This window comes from Dunckerocampus dactyliophorus, chromosome 12 (genome assembly GCF_027744805.1).
Source record: "Dunckerocampus dactyliophorus isolate RoL2022-P2 chromosome 12, RoL_Ddac_1.1, whole genome shotgun sequence".
NCBI classification, from domain to species: domain Eukaryota; kingdom Metazoa; phylum Chordata; class Actinopteri; order Syngnathiformes; family Syngnathidae; genus Dunckerocampus; species Dunckerocampus dactyliophorus.
In genome coordinates, this window is record NC_072830.1 from 16,416,851 (window position 1) to 16,435,450 (window position 18,600).

General features: G+C 40.7%; 3 protein-coding genes across 10 annotated transcripts in view; 2 read left to right on the plus strand and 1 right to left on the minus strand.

Moving 5' to 3' along the window:
- The window catches only part of sytl2b (synaptotagmin-like 2b), a 31,497-nt gene extending 29,217 nt beyond the window's left edge, over positions 1–2,280 (plus strand). For 7 of the 8 annotated variants that reach the window (XM_054793656.1, XM_054793655.1, XM_054793654.1 and 4 more), the window contains one exon: positions 258–2,280. In XM_054793656.1, the coding sequence (XP_054649631.1) occupies positions 258–406 (149 nt within the window). In that variant the 3' untranslated portion in view covers positions 407–2,280. The remainder of the gene's footprint in view (positions 1–257) is intronic. The other variant, XM_054793657.1, reaches the window with a different exon arrangement.
- Positions 1,840–8,434, minus strand: si:dkey-4p15.5 (zona pellucida-like domain-containing protein 1). Its single transcript, XM_054794871.1, has 12 exons — positions 8,430–8,434; positions 8,252–8,314; positions 7,853–7,956; positions 7,546–7,772; positions 7,284–7,468; positions 7,133–7,205; positions 5,069–5,166; positions 4,931–5,011; positions 4,669–4,840; positions 3,112–3,211; positions 2,645–2,674; positions 1,840–2,566 (listed from the first exon to the last, which is right to left on the minus strand). Exons 1-12 carry the CDS (start codon positions 8,432–8,434, stop codon positions 2,448–2,450), a joined length of 1,257 nt encoding a protein of 418 aa, XP_054650846.1. The 3' UTR covers positions 1,840–2,447.
- Positions 8,435–12,535: 4,101 nt separating this feature from the next.
- hspa8b (heat shock protein family A (Hsp70) member 8b) lies at positions 12,536–17,829 on the plus strand. Its single transcript, XM_054793999.1, has 9 exons — positions 12,536–12,699; positions 13,579–13,788; positions 13,863–14,068; positions 14,847–14,999; positions 15,140–15,695; positions 15,773–15,975; positions 16,102–16,300; positions 17,048–17,280; positions 17,351–17,829. Exons 2-9 carry the CDS (start codon positions 13,584–13,586, stop codon positions 17,525–17,527), a joined length of 1,932 nt encoding a protein of 643 aa, XP_054649974.1. The 5' UTR covers positions 12,536–12,699; positions 13,579–13,583; the 3' UTR covers positions 17,528–17,829.
- The last annotated feature ends 771 nt before the right edge of the window (positions 17,830–18,600 follow it).

Below are 18,600 nucleotides of genomic sequence, written 5' to 3' on the forward strand. Positions count from 1 at the left end.
TGAAATACATAACATATGCTTTAATATGCATATGTTTTGACTAAAAATAGGCCGTACTGCAGTGTCGCAAATGTGCGGGGATGTACTGTATTTGGTTTTAAACATTTGAGGTGTATTTATGCTCAGTTGCAAACATACAGTACATAAAAACACCGCCTCCTGCTGGTGGAGGAAATAGATTGCATTTCAAGTCCTGTAAGAACCAGCTACGCCAGGCTCTAAAGGGCAAAGGTCACCAGAACTTTGTCTGTCTTTAGGTCAGAGTTACGGGTCGGCCGTGGACTGGATGGACTCTACTCCCTCGGAGGTGGCGCTGTGGGAGCGCATGGCGGCATCTCCCAGTGAATGGGCGGAGGACGTGCTGCCTCTAAGAATGCTGACCTCTGCCAAAACTGCCTTCAGATAAGTAAAAGTACATGACTGTTATCATACTGCCTTAACAACAAGAGCAGAAATATTATAATAAGCATGACGTGATATGAATACTTTATCTGAACCACAAAAACACATATACAGTGACCATCGGTCTGCACAACGACTGCTACATGAACAACCAACTAATGGCCCTTTCGAAAATGCCTTCACCATATAGTTGTTTCAATGGTATGTTATTTTTTTCCCCATTTCTGCAATATACAATCTTGTACTCTTTCATTTAACACCACAGCTGTCCTTTTAACTGAACAAGTGGGGTTTGTTGCTCTCGCGCTCCCTCTACTGGTGTTCAGTGTCACCTACTGTAAGTCACCATGGTGCAGTAAATCCAAATGGACAATTTAAAAAGTATTAAGAGAAAAACATGTAGAAGATCCAGGGTTCCCATGGCAACAACATACACACACTATTCTCTTTATTACAAGCATTTTTAACATGCTTTTTAACATGCATACAATTAATATATTATTTTGTTTTTCAGAGAGAAGATTATAGCGCCGCTGCTTGATGTGTGTGCTAACAGGCAGTGTGCTAGCATGAATTAACTTGAGGCTGTGCACACAACAAATATACACATTAGCACTAAATAACGTCATCAAACTTTCCCTTTATGCATTCCCACAGAGTATCAGCATTTGGGAGCCCGATAAAAATACAGTATAGTTGACAATCTGTGCAGAGTGGGAGAAGGCTAACGCAAGTACAATGGTGCATTCAAGGACTGTTAAACAAAGTGGGACACTCACAACAAACAACATAAACATGTAAAATTTTCAAACTATATTATTTTTTAAATAAAATAATGGCCCATATTTCCAAAATTGATATGCATTGACTTAAAATTGTATTTAGTTTTTTTACAAAGGTATTTTTTTCATCATTGCGCCTGAAAGGTTTCCTCGGCCCAGTTCGGCCCCGCCCACGGACCGTTACTGGGCCCCTGCCAGGTGGTTGGGGACCCCTGCTTTAGAGGGTCAAAAAATTGTATTGCTTAATTTATGGAGTACAGAATTTTTTATATGTCCTATACGTAGATTCCAAAGTTATACCTGAAAGAATTACAAAAAAAGAAAACTTACTTTGAGAAATCAAGCCAACTTAGAAAGATATAACGAACAGTTATGCTGTTATTTAGATAAATATAAAAAAATAAAAATGATCAAATTTAAAATGAATTAATTCTGTTATGCATTATTTTATAAAAGTATTTAATTACTGAAAGGAATTACAAATAAAAGTTACAAAGATGAACAAAATTAGAGTATTTCTTTAAATAAAGAAAAAAATCATTTTTAGAAAGTTATGCTCTTGAGAGGAATTTAAAACATGAACAAAATAATTCGCTCCTAAGAGGAATTGAAAAACAGGTTTACAAGAATGAAATACAAAAAAATATACTTAGAGGATTTTTTTTTATACATTTAGAGGATTTATACATTACACATGAAACACGCAATACAAAAAAAGTCATCAACATCCTAACTCTTTGTACTCTCCATGCCATCTTAACATCCATATCTTTTACAAGCTCTTATGCTAACATTGTAGCTTTAAAATCTTGATCGTAACAACTATGTATTGCATGTATCATGAATTACACTGCTGAAAATGTTATATTGACATGTGAAAACCTAAGTGGCAGTATTGTTATTTACTGGTTGAATGTGACTGCATGTCTGCTGTATGATGAACTGTTGCACTTAATTGTAACTATTAAAGAAATGTAGTGTAGCTACAGTACCGTGAGCCTCCTTTGGCTGTTTTGTCCAATAAAATCCATGTATTTTACATTTATCTGAGAGATAGACTCATGGACCACAACTGCACAATAAACAATCATTTTCATAATGGGCAATGTATTACTACATTTTATTATTGCACAGATTCTGAGCCCTTGTCACCATGTTCAAATTCAAATAACTTACATCTACCTGTATAGGGCCTACAGAACAACTGAAGTACTGGTAGCCATGCTTTATCGATAGTGTGGATGTTGCTTAGGACATGATTGTTCATCTTTGCTTGATGTAATACACAAAGTAAGCAGCCGTTGCGGTGAAGAGGACAGCCAGGATGACGATGCAGACAATGACCGCCACCACGGGGTCGCTGTAGCTGCTCTCTGACGACTCTGAAAGATGCACAAATAGTCAAATATTGAATGATTTTTCTTTCAAATAGACAGCAATCGGCACATTTACATTCTTACCAAAAGGAGCTGCATTGGTTTGAAAATCTCCTGAAAAGTAAAAATAATAATGAATAAATAAATGAATTCTTTACCAAATTGAAAGGGAAAGTTTAACAAGCATGATAAAGCAGTATCCAAAGTGCAAAGATCCATTCAACCAGCGATAAAACCTCATTTTCGGGGGAATCCCCACACTCTCATCCCGACACGCACATACATTGGCAGGTTTTCACAGTGCGGGGATTGAACACCAATATAAATGAAATCTTCGAGATTAAGCACTCTTAATGCACAACATAATCATCAAACGTACTTATTCATGTAACTCACACAGAGCAATGAAGAACTTCATGCTCTGTCCCTCCTTCATTCTTTCTGCTCTGACTGTGTGCTCTGTACTGTGAGGCATTCAGGCATGCTCGTAATTGTGAGTGAGAGGTTAATTGTTTTTCAATTTTCAATTCAATTAAAGAAAGAAGACACACCTGTGCCCTGTTTGGCCACCACAATGGCTGGCGAGGTGACTGTAGCGTTAGCCAACACGTCATCAGCCTCTCTTCTTCGTCTTTTCTTAGTTCCGCAATCCTGTTCAAATTGAATAATACAAGTATGAAATTAATATCATTCTTCTGCAGAAACCCCCCAATGATAATCCCGTGACCAAAGTCAACAGTCACCTGTCATTCCTCTGTCAAAGGTAATATTTTATGGCATTGTGACCATTTTGTACTCAAGCTACATTGCTAATGCTAACAGCTGGGCCTCTGCATGTTGTGCAGCAACAGCCATGTTGGCCACTTGAGATGTGTTCAGGGACATCACGTAAAAGAAGCCTTCAATGTATTTATTCTGTATTGTAAATTGGATTACAAAATTGCATTAATGCCAATACACGTGAGAGGAATTTGGAATTATAAAATGTGAAAGTAACATAATTTAAAATGTTGTGAATTATAAAACTTTAATCAAACAATCCACCATATAATCATAACCAACTGAAACACTTTTGTCTTGTAAAATGGAATTCATTTTGTCATTGAAATGCTTAGAGCTGTGAGGAATGAGACACCTGCCGTTCCTCTGTCAAACTGTGTTACAGGGCACACTGAAATTAAAAGAGGTCTGCATGTGTGATGCATTGAAGCGACATCATTGTGGAGCTGCATTTCAATAAAATGAAGTCCGTGATATGAAAATGCTAATAAAATGTGACTGTATTATAATATCATACACTAAGTAAACAGTTAGCAATGATGCTAGCGTTAACAGAACATGTGTATAGAATACAGAATATGCCATTTGTTTTTGAGATGGCGTGTTTCAGACAGAAATACAATTACATGGTACACACAGGATGTCATATGCATGCATTTGCATGTGAAAATGTGGGGAATTTATTGTAAATCTAAATCTCAATATAAGACATTTTTCTGACTTTTTCTTGGGGAAAAAATACGGTCTTATATTTGCGTAAACACTGCATATGAGGCGTCTTCCTTCAATACTTCCTACACATAACAGAAGTATCAAAAAATGCGGGGGCCACTTTGATATTTTATGTTTTGTAAACCATCCATCCATGTGTCTTCTATGTGGCTTATCCTCATTAGGGTTGCGGGTATGCTGGAGCCTACCCTAGCTGACTTCGGGCGAGAGGCGGGGTACACCCTGGACTGGTCGCCAGCCAATCGCAGGGCACATATAGACAAACAACCATTCACACTCACATTCATACCTATGGACAATTTAGAGTCGCCAATTAACCTAACATGCATGTTACATGCATGACTATTTTGTTGAGACAAAATGTTTCAAATAAAGGTGGCACTTGTTGTAAAATTTGTATAGCATATTGCAGCGGTTGTCGTATTTTGTTTTATTTTAAACAGTGTTTATGTGTGAAATGCATCCAGTGGCATCACAGTCAAAAAAAAGCATAAAGTGTTCATTACATGAAAATCATTAGAAGAGCTACTGCCAATATCAATATCGGGTGATATCGGTAAGAAAGCCAATATTGAGCATCTCCAGTGTAAACTTACCGGCAGTAGGTCGCTGCACGTGGACACCTCACACAGCCTGGTGACACAGTGCAGGTAGAACGTGGACACGGTCAGATTTTTGTGCTCCACAAATCTGAAGGCCTCAAAGGAGAAGCGCGCCTCCTGGGACTCGCCGTTGAGCTCCACCGTGGTTTGGGCGTCACGTGTGCATCTTAGGAGGACAAAGAGAAGCGTGGGTGTTGTCCGCTCGCGGGGAAAGAGAGCGCAGTGTCACGTTAAGTGGGAGGCATTGTGTACTCACCCGATAAAAAGGTCATAGAAGGAGTCGAAGTTGGGATACGGGCTGGTGGTGGCGTAGCATCGATCCAGCAGCACGTTGAACCTTTGGAAAAGACCAAGTGTCTTTCTTCTGTTACATGTTAAAAGTAAATGCAGTTACCTGTCTGTTAGGTTGGTGGCTGTGACAGCAGCATAGATCTTGGTCTTCAGCTGGAGACCAGTCGATGGGATTGTAAGCGGATTCTGGTACAGCTCATCCTGACCAATCAGACCAAATGCAGCTTATTCAATATGAAAGTGGTAAAAAGTGGTGGAGCTCTGGGAGGTGGAGGTCTAGGCAACAACTACCACTTCTATTCTCTCCAGGGACGTCGACCTACAAAATTTGCTGAATTGTCCGGAACAGAAATGTGAAGTTTCATGCCTGAGACTCACTTCTCTCGCCCTGTTGTGTTCAAAGCAATAGTCAAACAAATACAGTGGAACCTTGGTTAGCATCATTTGTTCCAGAAAGTCCGACTCTAAACCAAATGGACGCTAACTGAATATTTTTTGCCCCAAGAAATAATATAAAAGAAAGCTAAAAAGGTCAGCATATTCTTATAGTGTTACAATTATAGTTTTACCTACAGAAAACAAATCCAAATGCACGTAAATACCGGTACATGTAAATGATGAATGAAATGAATAAATGAACATTTAAGGTTACTTTTGCCTTAATTGAAGATGTGATTCTTGACGTGACCGCTCCCAAAGAAACGATGTGTTAGCGAGAAACCACATAGATTTCTCACCTCAATAACCCAAAATGGAGCCACAGAAAGTTTCAAGTGCCAGCAGTTTGATAAAGAAGGTGAAAAACACTCTTGAATTGAAGTGAATTTAAGAAATAACAGGAAGATGATGTCCGTGTTGTGTGTCGCTACCACATCGTGTCTTTGGGAACACTCACATCAATAATCACGTCTTCAGAGAAGGTCAAACTGTTCTTAAATGTTAATTTATCCCTTTCATTCATAATGTAAAACTATAAAAACGTGTTTTGTGTTAACATTTTTCAGAGTCAACCGCTGATGACATCATAGACGCGCTACGTAGCTGACTTCCAGGTCTGGTTGCCATTATGTTAGCAATCTCGCTTCTTTGTTAGAAGCTAAGGAAGCTCAATCAGTGTTTCACTGCGCCGTATTGTACCTTAACCGGAAAATGTACAGAAATTGAGGCAAAATTTTGGCGTAAATTTCCGATGTTAACTGAAAAACACGCTAACCGGGGCGGACGCTAACTGAAGTTTTATTGCATTGTATTGACCGGAATATAAGACAAACCCTCTTTTTCAAGACCAGTTTTTGGTAAATATTTTTGAAGGCCCAATCAAGGGCAATAATTAATTATTAAGTTTTTAACATCTGTGAAAAAAACAACTGGTCACAGTTCACAAAAGCAACTGGACAGCTTGTTTGATGATTCTGCTTTATTGATCAGCATTATCCTCAAATTAGACCCATAGCTCCTCCTTTGTTGTTTCTTGTTTAACAACCTAGGGGTGTCTGGATACACCACAGGGGTGTTAGTCACCAAATTATATTATTGGTGTAAAAATGAGATATCTGTTCATATCAAGCAACAAGCTTGCTAGCTCGGTATGTCCGCTGTCTGGAATTATTTCCAAGTTTGCAAAGCCATGTGAGGCATCTTCCTTTAATACTTGTAATTTAATATCACACCTCTGGAAGAATCACTTGGACTCACACGCAGCTCACGTTCATGCAGCAAAATAATCAGCGACCGGAGACGTGTTTACAGTATAAGTTTATCATGTCACTGACTGTATTAGTCCAGCGTTTCATACTTTGCACTTTACTCTGTTCTCATACGGGTGTTTGTGTCACATAGAAATGTGCAGCTTTCCAAATTGCATTGTTGCCCTCATTATTTAATTGAATTCTTATTTCTGAATTGATTCGTCTTACTTGCCGATGGTAGGAGATCATGTTATTTTAGTTGCTGGCGTATTTTTTTATGACTTTTGTTGAGACAAAATGTTTAAAAATAGTTTATAACTTGTATTGCATATTGCAGTATTTGTCTTATTTTGCACTAACAGTGTTTCTTTGTGAAATGCATCTAGTGGCAAATACGGAATCTTATACATCATACAGGACGCTTCCCCCATCAACCTAAACAGGATTACCACTAGGTGGAAAAATCTACATTGTCTTACTTCATAGAGCTGCAAGCTGAGTGTGCTGATGAAGCTGCCGTTGTTGTCTTTTATGGCCAAACTCACACCAGACCTGTAATAAATGGAGGCAGAGGTTCATGTGTCCCACAAACACGGCATGGCACGGCGCCGGGGCGCTGCCCCCACTCACACGCCCAGCTGAGTGTTGTTCAGCAGATACTGCATGGGGTAAAGGCAGGAGAACTTGTAGAAGAGCTGCGGCCTGTAGGTGATCATACCCGCTGACGGGTCGATGGAGGTCACGTCGCCGGAGATGTTGACAAACTGGACGTTGGAGAAGTCGGCGAACGCCCCGCTGCCAACCTGGTTGATAATCTGTAGAAAGCCATGTTTACGTTACAATCAGACTTCTCAGTCGTTTATTTCAAAGTGGCTCCAAAGACCATGCATACCTTAAAGTCATTCCCGCACAAAGTCAAGGAGCTTTCATTTATGGGGAAGCTGAATTTTAAGACAGGGGGGTCGACGGTCCAGTCCGCCTCCCCAAAACATTCGTTTTTGGTGAACTCATTATTGAGCACCATCAGTGACTCGTTGTAGAGCTCTTGGTAGATGGGGCAAAGGTAGATACTCAGGTCCATGTGCTCGGTACCGCAGACCACCGTTATGTCTGAGTTTTCTGGGTCAAACACAACAAAGTGTAACCCCCCCTCCACAAGAATCTGCAAAAAAGTGTGACCATATAATAAGTATACATACCAGGTGGTCTGTTTGTGTCACTGGTAACACACTGAGCTGGAATCTGAGCCTTGGTCCTCAAAATAAGTCCAAGCTGGCACACAAGGAGGGCCAGTCCCGTTGATCTGGACAAATACATAAGGAGAAAGTTGTAAGTTGAACGTAAGTAAACACAGACACGTAAGGAGAAATGAGAAATATAGGAACTCTTGCAATGTTAAAAAAAATAATAAAAACAAACATTCCTCCCAAATTTAGCCCATTATCGCCCGTGTACAAAGTGATAAAATTAATCACTAAAAAATAGAATAAATATAAAAATAAGAAATCATGATATATTATTGCTAGAAAATTATTTTAAAGCATAAAACCAGTTATTTTATTCTTAAAAAAAAAAAAAAAAAAGAACAGGGGTCTCACCTGTAAATCATCATCATGCTCTCCCAACGGTCCACCACCAGAAGACTCCATTTATACTGTCGCCTACAGGGCGTGTGAGGGAATCCGTTGGACAATAGCGCAACATGAGCTGTAACTTTAACGTCACTGTTTTGTTCGTACATTTTATACTTTGAAATTCTAATACTTTTCAGCGCACTTCATTGCCAGCCAACATTATGTGCACCTGTGCTATCTAGTGAGATCCAATACTGTATCAATAAGCGCCATTGTAAATATGTGTATTATTGTGGTTGCAGTTTGCAGCAGTGGAGAGCTGCACTCAGAGCTGTTTTTGCTCACCACAAGTGTTGTTTCCAATAAGCAAATTCAAGGTTCTGCACACATGTCACGGGTAATGTATTGGAAAAAATATAGATGCAATTGTCAGTACCATTCAAAAGTTTGGAGACACTTTCTCATGCAAATGAATGACAAAGTGTCTCCAAACTTTTGACGGGTATTGTTCATTATCCACAATGTGTAAACATATGCACTGCAGTTGTTTATGAACGTTATTATTGCATGCTAAATATAGAATCTCCGTTATTCCTTTGCGTGTGTGCAGTGCATATGGGCGTCGCGAGTGTTGCATAGGAACCAGTAACATACAGTACACACACAAACAAAGTTTTCCTTTCCACAGAAGAACAACTATTCTTCCTCGCAGATCTTTTGATGTGATAAAAGTGTGGTTAGCGCTCATCAGAGTGTCGTAATGGAGCCCCCTTTTGTTATGGCCTCGGGCTGCAAACTAAAAAAAAAAACAACGTCAAAGGAATATCTTGTCACTGTTCTGAACAGTCCATGAGAAGGACACACCCATCTAGGAGGAATCTAGTTCTTCTTTGTGTGGCATCCCCAGGAAAAGGGTCAGGGACTGCTATAGCTTTACTGGTCCCCGATGAGTACTGCTACAATGCGCCGAGAGGATACCATCTACAAAATGAAAGGTGCCTATTACAATACACACAGTAGATCACGTTTCAAATGCCATTTTTAATCACTTTTGTTGCACAAATAAACAAAAATGCATTGATCTGCAAGCCATGCCCTCGGTGTTACTTGAAGGCACATTCTGTTGTCTTGAACCCGAAAGCAATAAATCTGGCCACCCTTGGGAAATATGTGTATGGATTTAGACCAAGATCCCTAATTCAAAACACCATTGCATGTTGTAAAAGCCTGACACAGAAACGGGTTCAACGAGCAGTGAGCCTTTTGAAATGTGGATTAAAACAATTAAATTTGCCCTTTTAGCTGTGCTTCTATACTGTCTCTGCACCTTTATCCAGATTTTGTTTTATTTTGCATTGACTTGCAGTTTACTATTATTACTGTAAGTCATTTACTTTTAAGTATTTTTAGGTGTTTTTTTTTTTTTTTTTTTAGCAGCGGTGTCCCGTCAGAGCCTGCAAAGCCTTCTCTGCTGGCCTAAACACCATCAGAAGCACTGACCTACATTTACAAGTTAAATTGTAGTATTTGTTCCATGAAATTGTATTATCTATTATCTTCATTTCATAGGGTGTATCTTGGATTCAGTGCTTTAAGTAAGTGGATGTGTATGTTCAGGCTTTATTCTCCAATCAGTGTGTTGCCATGTCAATATGATCTGCCGAAGGCCTTCAGACTCTGCAGTGCTGGCCCATGTCACATACACACGATTAGCAATTGGGCTGTTTCTTTCAGTCGGATTTCAGATTTGCCTCACAGGCCAACTAGCAGGCGTACAATAACGACAGCATTTTCCCATCCTCTGATTGGTTGATGTCTAACACTCGAAGTTACCAGTGTGCTTGAACGCATCATCACATAAACAGCTCAGTGCTTAATTGACCCTGCTTTGACACCAAGAAAGGAGACAGACACAATGTTGTTCATCATGCTGTGTGAGTTATATGAAGAAACAAGTGAGTTTATATACTACCAGTCAAAAGTTTGGATACACTTCCTCATGCTATTGAATGAGAAAGAGTGACCAAACTTACTGTAAGTCAGCCTAAGAAAGGGTTTGCTCGCCACTTCCACTGGAAGTCTTCCAAACCTGTGCTTGCGAGTGAGTGTGAGGTGTTTCAATACATTTTCTATGTTTTTGTCATGTTACTAGATAAATATCGATTCTGAATTACTCCTGATGATGTGGTAGTGTAGAGGTTTGGTTTAGTTTAGAAACTATGTATTCAAAGATAAGGGGTTTGTTGCTTTAGTAATACAGTAATCCCTCGTTTATGGTGCTAATTGGTTCCAGACCTGACCATGATAAGTGAATTTCCACAAAGTAGAATTCCTTATTTATAAATGGAATATTTTCATAGTTAGAGCATAGAAAACCTGTTTACAACTCTTTAAATACATTCTTTTTGTACCATTATTAGCGCCCTCCAGACATGAAACAACACCTCTACGGCCACCTTTACACTCGTATTACCCAATATAGTAGACATAATAAGAGTAGATAAGCCATGTAAGACATAAATAAGACTCATGCCCGTTTGTTGCCATAAATGTGTTCCCTGCGGACTGGAAGTGATGTTGGGGGTTTAGAGTTAACTCTCAGCTTGGCATGTGTTACGGCTGGAATAGTAGCCTGTGTTTTTATTCGGGATTATTGTGCCTGCTGTGAGATAATTCACACCTGCAATAAAAGCCTGTTGTTCAGGTGATTAAGTCTGGCGCTTGTGTCTCTCACCAAACATACAGTAAACACTACTGACACCTGGTGACCAGTGTAGAATACTACATATTAGCAAGGTCTTTGAATGTTTCTTTTGAATGCCTTGTTGTATTTTAGGTGATTTAGCCATTTTTATGCTTGGAATTCTTTAATGTAGGCATTAAATATGTAACATTTGCTTAAATATGTATATTTTTGAAAAATAATAGGCCATATCCAACCACAAAACAACATGAATTATTAATTTAAAAAAAAAAACTGTTATAGAGTGAAGCCACGAAATCCGAAAGTGGCAAGGGACGACTGCAATGGTATTCATACCCAATTCTGTAATGACACACATTATTATATATGGTCTGTATTATTTTGACGTAATTGTGGTTGTGTAAAGCGGTGGATTGGGCCACTTTGTATTTGTACTTTATTTATCCCACAGCTCTTCACTTAAAGTCTCCACTGAAGGCCCCGGTACCAAATGTACCTTTAAGTCAACTCAGACAAACATTTCTAGTCGCATATATTCTAGTGCAGGGGTCACCAACGTTTTTCCTTGTGAGAGCTATTTTTACAAAATGAAAATGGCCAAGAGCTACTCATTTTTGTAACATTTATTTTCAGAACTTATTTTAAAACCAAACAAAGCGAATATGCTTGTTTTACCAGAAATGCTGGTGTCCACAACTCACATTTTGTATTTCAGAATGCATTTCTTTCTATTGTCCTTTCATTATTAACTAAAAACCTGAATGAAAAGCAGGCTTGCGGGCACCTCATGTGGTCGTGGGGGGCTACCTGGTGCCCGCGGGCACCACGTTGGTGGCCCCTGTTCTAGTGGTTTTGACATCGTTGACATTACACATAAAAACGGGACATTTTTAGAACCGAATGGACTGGAAGTGGTTAAACTTTTTAAATTGATATTAAAACATTTCAGCAGCTTATTAGAAGAAGTTGATGTATTTATGTAACTCTTTTCAAAGTATTCCTTCCAAACACAAACCTATCATTGAAATATTCCCAAATGAGCTCATCTCTGCAAGGTTGCTGTTCTTATGAGTAAAAAGCTTCACCCAAATCTACATGATTTTTCTTTACATGCTTTCATGCTTTCATGCTGTCTGTCATGTCAGTAAGTGTGACTTCAGGAACAAAGGCATTCATGTTTACAGTGAAACGTGAATGTACAGGTATGTATACCTCAGGGGGTCCAACAAGTGACTTCTACTGTATGGTGATATAATGACTGAACAGCATTTTCAGCAGCTCTGTGCTCTCCTTACATTAGAACAGGGGTTTTCAATTGTGAATATAGGGAATCGAAGCAATTTGAGTCCTAAAGTAAATGGTACGATGTATGTGAGAGATATTAAATGAGTGACTGTGATACACGAAATATCTCGTAAACAACGTTACAGTCATCATGCGTAAATTGCCGTCCTTTTTGTCCAATTAGCTTTGCCGTAGAACGTCTGACGCAATTACGTGTCACATAAGCGTCACGTAAAGAAAAGCAATTCATACCATATATTTACTTCCGGTATCAACCTGTGACGTAGGGGAAAAGTCGTATTTTAATTGGACCCTTGCTCCGTGTGGGCCACCCTTGCTCCGCCTGTCCTTCGAGAGTCTTCGGTAAGTTTCTATGCTGCACTCTTTTAAGGAAGCGTCTGAGGCCACACCTCATTCATTTACCTGCTACCCAAACCAGCGAGTGGACCAGTCAAGCACCACAGAGGCTCAGCGTAAAGTAGAGGTGAGTAATGCTATATTGTTGTTTAAAAAAAAAAAAAAAAGTAGTAATGTCTATAGCAATAGTATATCATATACACTATTGTATAATGTTGGTCGACCATATGATTACGGTTAATCATCCTCGATCCAGTTGTTCAAGTATTAAACTGTTTAAGTGTTGCACTAGTTAGATAAATAACTTTAAAATGAGCCTCTATTGTTGTGTATTTAGACGTGGTTATGAACGCTACATCGCCTTTTCTAACTTGTAGCGTACTTAATGTCTCTGGTATCTCCAGTATATCAAACTGCAGCGTGTCTGACAGATGCACCTATCTAATCCCATACTGACGGGTGTTTGTGTATAAATATAACAGAATACGTCGTAGTTCCCGAGAGTTTGTCAATGTTGCGTAACACAAAAAAACTGGAATGGTCCAGAAAGTCTATGCCTCAAGAAAGTGCCACACCCCAGCATGAGCTGAAGGTGGAGCCCCAAAGCGCATGCGAAGATCGTCACTATTCATGAACACTCCCGCTGCATTGTCTTTTATATAATCATAATACAGACTTTAGCCTCTTGCCTAAAGTCAGCTGGGGAAGGCTCCAGTTCACCTGTGAACCTAATTAAGATAAGTATAGTTTAGTTTAAAAAATACACATTTAAGCTGTTGCACTTTACTAACATCTGCATAATGTATCAAGTCTTGACCACCAGACAACATTAAAACCAGTTTAGGAAACTACCCATTCTCCATGTTGACTAGTTTCCACCATAAGGCATCAGAAGTGCTGAGGCTTGAAAACAGGTGCTGTGGACACTTAGTTTCCTCTTAAGTCTCTGCTAAACTTGTCTGTCAAGATTAGGGCTGACATCACAGCGTTTTTTCCATCCTCTCAGGAACCATGTCCAAGGGACCGGCAGTGGGTATCGATCTGGGCACGACCTACTCCTGTGTAGGTGTGTTCCAGCACGGCAAAGTAGAGATCATTGCCAACGACCAGGGAAACAGGACTACACCCAGTTATGTTGCCTTCACTGACACGGAGAGGCTGATTGGTGACGCTGCAAAGAACCAAGTTGCATTGAACCCCACTAACACAGTATTTGGTATGCAAGGTTTTTGTTGACAAATGACCGTGTGATTGTTCTGCATAATAATCACGTCTTCTATTGCCCCACAGATGTGAAGCGACTTATTGGACGCCAGTTTAATGACTCAGTTGTTCAGGCTGACATGAAACTCTGGCCCTTCACTGTCATCAATGATAGCTCGCGGCCCAAGGTCCAGGTGGAGTACAAGGGGGAGACCAAGACCTTCTACCCAGAGGAGATCTCCTCCATGGTGCTGCTGAAAATGAAGGAGATTGCAGAGGCGTATCTTGGCAAGGTATGGCTGCATACTTTTCATGATATACTTGACAAAAGATGTAAGGGCTGTATTTTTGGTATACAGTGGAACCTCCAAAGCATTTAAACCTCTGATTTTAAGAGTGACTCAAAGCTGGATTTGACAAACTGTACCTGTAATCAAATATGACATCACTGCAATTAACAAAACATTAAAAAAATAGCGGTGGCTAAGAAGTCCAAACTGTGGCTCCAGCTGACAAAAGTCGGTATCTTCAACGACGATACAAGGCCGGTCATGAACTCACAGATTGCTGTAGCCCTCGGGTCGTCTCTCGCAAACTTTTCGCACTTTTTCAAACGTTGCAGCGATGGGAACAAGCCCCGGGTGTCTTAGTGATACTGCCGTTTCAGGTTGCTGATAAGGTTTGAAGTGTCAAAGCCCCCTCGTCGCCGAGCATGTGGTGCAACTAGCATGTGAAATGTCTTCCTCTGAAACAGTGAATGCTTGTTTGAGCTCAGGGAAAGTTACGACAGGTCGTTAATATCACAGGCAGGAGAAAAAAGGAGCGCTTGATTTGGTCACTCACAGATGATCTCACCTCCATTGGAGTTATCTGTATGACGTTGTAATAATCAACCCAATTATCATGCATCCGTAACTTAAAGCTAAGATGTTTTGTGTAGACAGCCAAAAAATCCAAAGAAAAAAAAAAGTTTTGTTTTTTTTGGATGTAAGTGTAATTGTTTTTTCCAGAATTAGATGCTCCCACTGCATGTAAAGTCTGTAGCGTAAGTGTTGTCTTTTCCTTTTGCAGACCATAACCAACGCTGTTGTGACCGTGCCGGCCTACTTCAACGACTCTCAGCGCCAGGCCACCAAAGATGCCGGCACCATCTCCGGGCTCAACGTCCTTCGCATCATCAACGAGCCCACAGCTGCGGCTATTGCTTACGGCCTGGACAAGAAGGTGAAGCAACATGTGCCACTTAATGAGTACCTTTTGAGTTGTTTCGTATAAAAAATCTTTATACGATACACATTGTTTTTTTATTGTGATATCTGATTTTGAATTTCCCATTTTCATGAACGATCCTTTCACAATTGCAGGTTGGCTCTGAGAAAAACGTCCTCATCTTTGACCTGGGCGGCGGCACTTTTGATGTGTCCGTCTTGGCCATCGAAGATGGCATCTTTGAGGTCAAGTCGACGGCAGGCAACACGCACTTGGGGGGCGAAGACTTTGACAACCGCATGGTGAACTTCTTCATCGCCGAGTTCAAGCGCAAGCACAAGAAAGACATCAGCGAAAACAAGAGGGCGGTGCGTCGTCTGCGCACAGCTTGCGAGAGGGCGAAGCGAACCCTCTCCTCCAGCACGCAAGCCAGCTTAGAAATCGATTCGCTGTACGAGGGCATCGATTTCTATACCTCCGTCACCAGGGCCCGCTTTGAGGAGATGAACGGAGACTTGTTCCGCGGAACTCTAGAACCTGTGGAGAACGCTCTCCGTGACTCCAAGCTGGACAAGAGCCGAATTAATGAGATCGTTCTAGTGGGAGGCTCGACTCGTATACCCAAGATCCAAAAGCTGCTGCAAGACTTCTTCAATGGGAAGGAACTCAACAAGAGCATCAATCCAGATGAAGCAGTGGCCTACGGTGCAGGTATCATCTACAAACACATTCCTTTTGTGCTTATCTATCATCAGATTACTGAACACAACTTCTTATTCCGTTGGCAGCGGTGCAGGCCGCCATCCTGTCAGGCGACAAATCGGAGAACGTGCAGGACTTGCTGCTGCTGGATGTGACCCCATTGTCTCTGGGCATCGAGACCGCCGGAGGAGTCATGAGTTCACTCATCAAGAGAAACACCACCATTCCCACAAAGCAGGCGCAGGTCTTTACCACCTACTCCGACAACCAGCCGGGTGTGCTCATTCAGGTAAGAAAGGCACACAGTGGCTGAGCTCTGTGTAGAAATGAGCGTGTAGTAGTAGTAGTAGTAGTAGTAGTAGTAGTAGTAGTAGTAGTAGTAGTAACAACCCTGAACTTGACCTCACCCCTGCAGGTGTTTGAAGGTGAAAGGACCATGACCAAAGACAACAACATTTTGGGTAAATTTGAATTGACTGGAATCCCCCCAGCACCCCGAGGGGTTCCTCAAATCGAGGTGACCTTTGACATTGACGCCAACGGCATCCTGAATGTGTCTGCGACCGACAAGAGCACCGGGAAGGAGAACAAAATCACCATCACCAATGACAAAGGTCTGTTGCTGCTTTTAGGGCTGCAACTAAGGATTATTTTCTTAAGTCGATCAATCATGTAATCGGTCAGGCTCCAGACCACGTGTGTCAAACTCGTGCCATGGAGGGCCGAGACACTGCAGGTTTTCTCCCCAAACAGTTTCTACAGCAGGAGATTTGATTGATGAGCTCCTTCAATCAAATTTGAAGGTGTTGATCATTAAAATCAGCTTCTGTAGTGACCGGCTGGAAAGAAAACCAGCAGTGTCTCGGCCCTCCGTGGCACGAGGGCTCTAGACGGACCAAATCACTATCGATCAAACACAAACAGTTAATGGTTTGGTCTGCAACATATCAGAAAAGAAGCAAAAATGTCAATCACAGTTTTCCCACATGAAAGCTGATGTGTGTGAATATCTTGTTCTGCCTAAAGCACCAAGATAATACATGTAGCTCTGCTTTCATTTATGACTCAGGAAATTAAAAAAATGTTCACATTTGATTAGCTGAAATTAGAATATTTTTATTTATAAATCAAAAAACGATTAATCGACTACCGAAATAGTTGTTAACTGGAAAATCATTAATCATTGATTAATTGTTGCAGCTTGTTAATTGATTTCCTGGTTTTACCACATTTTACCTATTTTCCTGTTTAAAAAAATGTGTGAAGTAACTTGTAGCTCCTTCTGACTTGCCTAAAATGGAAGTCCAGGTAGGATTTGTTACATTGTCCCCTAATGAATAGTCACATGCCACTCCCTGCAGGTCGCCTCAGCAAGGACGACATTGAACGCATGGTGAGGGAAGCGGAGGACTTCAAGGTAGAGGATGACCTGCAAAGAGATAGGGTGGCAGCCAAGAATGGCTTGGAATCTTACGCCTTCAGCATGAAATCCACTATGGAGGACGAAAAGCTGAAAGACAAGATCAGCGCTGAAGACAAGCAGAAGATTCTGGATAAGTGCACAGAGGTTATCAGCTGGCTGGACAAAAACCAAGTATGTTTTTTGTTTGTTTTTTTTGAAGCGCACTAACTGTACATAAAATTAATCATGTTTTTCCCCTTAGTCTGCAGAGAAAGATGAGTTTGACCACCAGCAGAAGGAGCTGGAAAAGGTGTGCAACCCCATTGTGACCAAGCTGTACCAGGGTGCTGGGGGCATGCCAGGAGGCTTCCCTGGAGCTGGCGCTGCTCCTGGTGGAGGCGGAGCATCCTCCGGCCCAACCATTGAAGAAGTTGACTAAACTGCACATGTGCCTCTGCTTCATAGACAAGTGTCACTTATGGTTACCTGCTTTAACTTGTAACTATCACCACTTTGGCTAATCTAAGGTCATGGCTTTCAGCTGTACTGCTAAGATTCCTGCCTAAAATCTAAACATTACTCACTTTTTATTTTGGGGATTTTTTTCATGTCTTTGCAATACAATTTTTTTTATGGGGTGAGTTATTTTTTCCACAAGCTCTGTGCAATTGATATGACTTTGCACTTTTTATTGAAGCAGCTCTACCTTGTTTTCATTAATAAAATCAGAAAAGCACAACACTTTTGTCATGTCAGATGTCTCTTTAATCATTCTTGATAGCTTTTCGTAGTATAGTGGAACATCTAGCGCTGACACGTTGTCCTCACGTCCTGCTCTGCGCTGCCCAGGGCAAGTTGGCACCGCTGCCCTGGTTCTTCCTGCTGATGCATGGCTGATACCACCCCAGCGAGCCTTGCTGGCTATTATGGGAGGAGTGATGGCGTTAATAGACTTTTTTTTTTTTTTTACTGTGCATGAATAAATACTGTGGAGGAGGCAAGTGTGCCATGGTTTTTGTTTGGTCTTTCTATTCATTTCTATTAACGTTCAATGTCCTCTGGGACCTCCCATAAAAACAGACTAAAAGACCAGTGGCGGTTTCATTAAAGCAGAAGACCGTGAGAATGAGAAGTAATAAAAAGTGAGATTTCTTGAAAATGTTAAATGCAAGGCCCTGAACGTGGCGTATGTGTGTGTGAGGAACTGTCCCAGAGAATTGCAATCTCCAAGTATACCATGTCCTAAAAATTTAGGACTAGGTATAATACACATAATATATCACAACCTAAAAAAGTCATACACAATATACAGTACATCATGTACTAATCATACACAATAAATCAGGGGTCTTCAACTAAAATTGAGTAAGGTCCGTTTACGCAATTTTTTTCACAGCGCAGGTCCGAGCCTTATTTTGCCTTAAAACAGACTATCTCATATGAATATCAAATGTAATGAAACCCTGCACATCACCCTACAACACAAATTATTTTGGTACCTAAATTGCATTT